Genomic DNA, 6,464 nt, shown 5'->3' with positions numbered 1-6,464 from the left:
CACTACTCCTGTGTTAAATGGCATACTTGAGTTTTACAGGACGTCGCACTTTTGAAAGCGGTGCTCGGTCATCAATCAATCATGGGCGATGAGTGCGATGCACCACCGAAAGACAAAGCATCGGTGCGAGCGTGATGGGAAAGCCTTGAGGTGGGCGTGTCAAGGCGGATCCTTGTGGTGTGCACGTTCTGTACTGCATGGGCGACAACGATGGAAAATGAGTTTCAGCACTAGATCGGAAAATCTCGAAAACGGTTCGACATTTAACCGCAACAGGCCTCGAAATCGCGGCCGAAATTCACTCCAGAGAAAACAGCGGAGAAAAAGGGAAGACTGGGGAAGCAAAACAAAACAAAACCAAACCCCTCGTCTCCTTTCCCCTTGTCCCCTCGCTCGCCCGCTCGCGTGCTCCGCCCCACCATTCCCCCACTCCCTCCCCAGTTCCCACCCCACCCCGCCCCGATGGCGACCGCGGACCCTGGCCCGGCGAGCCCGTCATCGCTGGCCCCGCTCAGGCCGGCCTGCGCCGTCACCTTCGGCCGCTCCACGCTCCTCGGCCGCCACCTGGCCGCCGCGCTCGCCGCCTCCCGCCGATGGTCTGCCGTCGCCGTGCTGGACCCCTCCCCCTGCGACGCCTCGCCGACCGCGCCCCTCGCCCACGTCACCGTCGACCTCTCCGACCCCGCGGCGGCTCTCGGCCCCGCCCTCGCCGGCGTCGAGGCCGTCTTCCACGTGGACCCCACCTCCGCCGCCGACGCCGCCGGCGACGGGTCCTTCCTCTCGCTCCACCGCGTCGCGGCCGAGGGCACCAGGCGCCTCCTCGCCGCCTGCCGCGCCAGCGGCGTGCGCAGGGTCGTGTACACCGGCTCCGCCGCCGCCGTCGCCGCCGCCGCGCTCGATGTGGTCGACGCCGACGAGGACTCGGTGCCGTACCCCGACAAGGTGCGTCGTGCGGGCTCTCCTCTTCGTGATTTGATCTCTCCGCCGCGCCGTCCGCTGCCTGCTTCTGCTCTGGCTTTGGGATTTTTTTTGTTTCGGTGGTGGAGTGATCGCTGCTCTGCTTTTGGTTGTGGATGCAGTTCGGGAGCGCGGTCAGCGAGCTCAGGGCGCAGGTCGAGATGATGGTTCTGAGCACGGATGGGAACGACGGGATGCGGACGTGCGTGCTGCGGCCGAGCAATCTGTTCGGGCCAGGCGATTCGAGTCTGGTGAGGTTCGTTGCTGGATATGCAAGGTCTCCCTTGGGCAAGGTATTCGAAGCTGCCTGTTGCTCGTTCCTGTTTTACTTCCTAAGAGCTGAGACTCTTAAGAGTGTATTTTCATGTTGATGTGACTAGTAAATGTATTTAGGGGTGCATAGATGCAATGCTGGTTATGTAGCGTGGAGTCTGATGTGATGTGGTGAATTATGGAAGCCTTTGCTGTAGATCAGCCTCATTTTGACATGTAGAATTCTGGTTGCACTTGCGTGGTAAAAATAGAAGTTGTTAGAGAACCTATCGCATGGTTCATGCTCAACTATTATATCTCTGATTTGGTGGTCAGTAGTTCTTCCAGATCTGCAACTCATGCTTGCAATTTGGAATAATGTAGCTGCAAGCCAGTCGGTTCTAACCCTATAGATTTACAGTCCATAGCAAATCAGATGACATCTACAGTTAAAATAATTCGTCATTGGAAATGGAACCTAGTTTTTCATGCACTTTCTTTTTGACTGAAGTAATATGGATGTACTCCCTCCGTTCCTAAATATAAGCCATTTTAGAGATTCCAATACGGACTATATACGGAGCAAAATGAGTGAATCTACACTCTAAAATACGTCTATATACATCCGCATGTAGTCCATATTGAAATGAGTGAATCTACACTCTAAAATATGTCTATATACATCCGCATGTAGTCCATATTGAAATGAGTGAACCTAGTTTTTCATGCACTTCTTTTTGACTGAACTAATGTGGATGTATGTTCATTCAAGCATTCATCTCCTTTCAGCTTACAAAGTCTTGCTTCTTCATTTTTCTGAATGGTGTTGAGAAGCCTTTGCAGGCTATGAAGTATTATCTTTCTTACACAGTGTTGTTCAGTTTGTAATAGGTAGTGGAGGTAGCAAGTCTGACTTTACGTATGTGGAAAATGTGGTACATGCCAACATTTGCGCTGAACAAGCTTTATGTTCCAATGCTGCTTCTGTTGCTGGAAAGGTACACTTCTAGTGATTTAAATGCTAGATTTGGATCATTTACTTTGCCGTGTGATCTAATCATTTAAATTTTGCAGCCTTTTTTTGTTACTAATGGTGAACCTATCGAAACATGGGAGTTTGTGTCCTGCATGATGGAAGCCATGGGTTGCCAAAGGTCTCTTTCTTGCACACATATACAAATACACTGAAGTCTATTCAATAGACTAACATCTGCAGCCCCTGTGGTTCCATTTTTAGGCCCAGAGTTAATCTTCCTGCCAAGATGCTATTGTTTGCTGCCCAGTTCTCCAATATGATTCATCATAGATTGGGTTTGCAAATGTCATCGACTCCACCTCTCTATCCTGATGCAGTATACTTCTTGTCGCACACAAGAACTTTTAACATTTCCAAAGCTAGAAGGCAACTTGGGTATGCCCCAACTGTATCATTGGAGGTGAGCTAGCTTCCAAACCCAGTGTTGTCAATTATGTATGTTCTTGTTTCTCAATTATGCATTTTCCTTCTTCAGAAGTATTGCTGCAGCACTTCTTTTCTCTGACAACTCAAGTGTGAACATCCAGTGTGATGTTTAGTCTGTTTATTAATGGTTAATATGTTTGCAGGATGGAATCATGAGAACTGCTGCATCAGTTTCGGAACTACAAGATAATTTGGGTATATCTAGGAAACAAGGTTCTTGTGGATCATCGAAAGCAGATAAGCTGCTTGGGAGTGGAGTAGGTGAGATACTCTTTTTCAGTATCAATCTTGGTCTGCGCTTCTACTGAATGGAATGAACCTAAAAAAATCAGATAAAGATATTTGTTTTGTCTAAATGTTTTTGTTGTTGCTTACCCATCAGTTAATCAATGATAAATCCATCTTTTTTGTGTTTGTTGATTTGTTACCATTCTACTGCAGCTGCTGACATTCTCCTTTGGAGGGATGAAAAGAAAACCTTCTCATATATCACACTACTGTTTCTGCTGTTCTACTGGTTCTTTCTTTCAGACAGAACTTTTGTCTCCTCGTCTGCCAAAATTCTTCTAGTGATCTTCCTGGCTCTTTACATCCATGGTGTCCTACCTTCAAAAGTGTATGTATATTGGTTTATATTCTGTGATTCAGTTATTTTTGGTAAATTACGATTTGATGAAATTCTGAAACTGTTTATGTGGATATGCTTGAGGAATGGAGTAATAGATTAATCTGCATGTGGGTTTTCCACACATTTGTACATCATACGTTTTAGTATATTACACTCAAGTATTGAACTCCTATTCCAGGTATGGTTTTACAGTAGAGAAGGTAACTCCTGATTGTTTTGAAGTATCAGACTCAACATTGAGGAATCCAATCATGTGCATGGCTTCTCTATGGAATGGAGGTATTCATAAACTGAGGGTTCTAGCAGAAGGTGATGACTGGGGTACCTTCTTAAAGGTTTGTATGCAGCCAGTTGAGAACACTGTCCTAGAAGATTTCTTTATTAATGTGCCCAATGTGGTAGTATCTTATTTCCCAGTAGTTTTGTACAATTATCTTGTTTCTGGAAGCTCTGGGTGGTAAGTTTGGGCTCCTTGATGACATCACACGCCTGTCATTTGAATTTGGTATGGCTGTGTGATTGTTAACAGTGGTCGGCGAAAATTCCTGTTAGCCGCACAATTTCATTATCCTGGATTATTTTCCTACAGTCACGTTAAGCCGTTACGCTCTATGGTTTACTTAATACACCTTGGTTTCTGTTGAGATATATAAATAATTATTGACACAAAATATCTTGCATGTATATGTTGCACAGTATGTTATTTGTTGAGAAATCCCAATTATGCCACTGAATAACTCTGTATTTCCTCATTGTGAGGTTGACATAGTCCCAAATGTCATCATGATCTTTTAAAGAGTGCATGAAGTTGTTCTGTGGCATATAAAGGGTCGGCCCCTCCATCATGTTTACTTGGTTATCTGAGTGGCAGAATTAATCATTTGTTCCATCTCAAATGGAGAATAATTCGCCCCGCCACATTGACAAAATCTGCCTGATTTAACAATGCTTCAGGCGGTACATGAATAACTCAATCCACCTAGCTTTTACTCGAAAAACTCAAGCATGGCTGCAAGGGCGGTACAATTGCGGGCAATTCATGTTACAGACGATTGATCCAAAGTTCCTTTCTTATATTACAGGCTGTTGCTTCCTTGTTCTGTGTCAAAGTAATGCTGCACTTCCAGTTTAGAACGCTGATTGGTCTTGGTAAGGTTTATCTTTTGCCGCTTCTTACATTGTTCTATTTTATAGTCATGCTATCAGTTTAATCATCTGATTTCCTTCCCCATTGAATGCAGCGCTGGCATCCTTGTTCATTGTCTTCATTGTCTACGAACAATGTGAAGAGGGGATTGACGCTTTAGTAGCTATGGCATCTGTCAAAATCAAATCCCTAGTGGACAGAGTTGGTAGAGATTTGCCGGCGGTTCGAAATGTGCTGGTCTCTTCGAAGGCGTCGTATATTTTACAGATAATCTTGGCGATGACTCTTTGACGCTTTGTGGGCTGCAGCATGCTCAGTTCACACACTTTCTCGATTTCTGCTGCGGTTGTCCAAGGTACAATGTCACTGTGTTCTTGTCTGTAAAAGTGCCTGTAGTCTTTTCAGCTGCCATTTCCTAATTGTACATGCATATATTGTTTGTTCTTTTCAGATTCTCGCTCCAACAAGTTAGGGTGAAGTGTGAAGTCCAGCTGACTGGAATTGAGGAATGCCTGTTCATACATTGGAACGTTTTGTCAATCTGTGTAGCGTGTATCTAACGTTTTCATTCAAGAACTCCAGCTCCCTGCTTAGTTGTAGCTTCTTACTCGGTACTTAAGTTTTCATCTCGAAAAGATGTCTCGTTAATCACTGACAAAATTACAATGCGTCCTTGAAGCGTGTCGCTGTACTGGAAAACGGGGTTCCCTGAGTACACTCAGGGGCTCTTTGATTCACAAGATTCTCAAAATAGTAGAGTGTCATGTCTTCTTGCATCCTACAGGATTTGGAAGAGTACCTGATAGAACAGGAGAAACAAAGGAATCTAACAAAGAGGTTTGAGTGGATGAAAGATATGAAAAAATTCCTAAGGGTTTCAATCCTGGAAATCAAACGACCAAACGGCCATCGTTGGAAAAAAAAATCCTACGAATCAAATTACCAACCTAGGGAAAAAAATCCTAAGGATTCAAATCCTATGGAATTCCTTTTTATCAAATGGGCCTCCCAAAAATATTTCCACAACTTAACCAAGTTAATTTGTGGCGTACGTCAAAGAAGTTTGGTTCTGTCATGAGCCAGTCAAACAAATTATAATCATCAGCGAGGATGGAGTCGATGATTCGAGTATGACCAAGACCTCCGGACACAATTACCTCAGGATTACCTCAGGCTCAAACAGACAAATCTAATTTGCCACTGTGCATTTAATGTTGACCAAGGGTGTGGCAAATCGGGTATTAAATGCCTAGCAGGTTGTCAACCGTAGCCCTGCCGCAGGCATGTCTTAGGAGAATGATGACGCTTTACAGGGCAGTACGTGACTTCCCGCGGGGTACGGGGAGCAACTGATCAGATCGACTAGACCAAAAAGAGTCATCTTCTGACTAAGGCTTTGATGACGTTGCATTTGTCTGTCGAGTACCAGACGCTGACATGTGGAGCCTAGAGAGACGACCATAACCAATACATTTCTCGACTGAAAATACGCAGGATTTAGGTGATCATTTGCTTGCCTCTCCTCACAAGCCCTAAGGCAAGCACATGGGGCAGGGAGACCAAAGTGCTACTTGTATCTTGTACTTAAGAGGCTGATTGTGGGATCCCTCGAACTCTATACAAGGGGAGGACCGCAACCATTAGAAGGGCTAATTGCAAGAATTGGCGAGTTAGCTTTTAGAGAAGAACCAGAAAGAAGAAAGAGAAGGGTGCTCGGGACAGCTGAAAACCCTCCTGAGCACTACCCAGATTGGTAGCGAGCTTTCAGTGGTGTTCATTGCTCTTCCTGCCTCATGGCTGAGGTCTCCGGGTGAAAACCTAAGATCTAGCGGAGCTAGATCGGATGACGCCGGTGTTCTCGATACCACTTCCTTCTTGGAGGCGTCATCTTGGAGGCCTCGAAGATGGATTCCGATGGTGTGCACGGTTGCTGGCGGATCTTGGGTTTGTGTTGGTGCCGGCGGGTTTCTGTTTTCTTTCTTTTCTTTCTGCACTAGCCCTTTTGCGGTGCTTTCCTC

At 45.6% G+C, this 6,464-nt stretch overlaps 1 protein-coding gene across 1 annotated transcript; it reads left to right on the top strand.

Annotated features, from left to right (window-relative positions):
• Window positions 1-410: 410 nt before the first annotated feature.
• Window positions 411-5,227, top strand: LOC123112715 (3beta-hydroxysteroid-dehydrogenase/decarboxylase). The gene is made up of 11 exons (XM_044533787.1): window positions 411-942; window positions 1,080-1,250; window positions 2,091-2,207; window positions 2,284-2,363; window positions 2,447-2,645; window positions 2,815-2,932; window positions 3,113-3,287; window positions 3,478-3,634; window positions 4,382-4,448; window positions 4,541-4,801; window positions 4,898-5,227. The coding sequence occupies exons 1-10, from the start codon at window positions 463-465 to the stop codon at window positions 4,735-4,737; spliced, it is 1,761 nt and encodes a 586-aa protein (XP_044389722.1). The 5' UTR covers window positions 411-462; the 3' UTR covers window positions 4,738-4,801; window positions 4,898-5,227.
• The last annotated feature ends 1,237 nt before the right edge of the window (window positions 5,228-6,464 follow it).

This window comes from Triticum aestivum, chromosome 5B (assembly GCF_018294505.1).
Source record: "Triticum aestivum cultivar Chinese Spring chromosome 5B, IWGSC CS RefSeq v2.1, whole genome shotgun sequence".
NCBI classification, from domain to species: Eukaryota; Viridiplantae; Streptophyta; class Magnoliopsida; order Poales; family Poaceae; genus Triticum; species Triticum aestivum.
Note: the sequence above shows the minus strand (reverse complement) of the source record. Positions and strands in the feature narration are given on the sequence as shown.

Coding starts and splice junctions, on each gene's coding strand:
- LOC123112715 (XM_044533787.1), top strand. CDS start 463: ATGGCGACCGCGGACCCTGGCCCGGCGAGCCCGTCATCGCTGGCCCCG. Junction 2,208..2,283: donor CTGCTTCTGTTGCTGGAAAG/GTACACTTCTAG, acceptor TAAATTTTGCAG/CCTTTTTTTGTTACTAATGG. Junction 2,933..3,112: donor GCTGCTTGGGAGTGGAGTAG/GTGAGATACTCT, acceptor ATTCTACTGCAG/CTGCTGACATTCTCCTTTGG.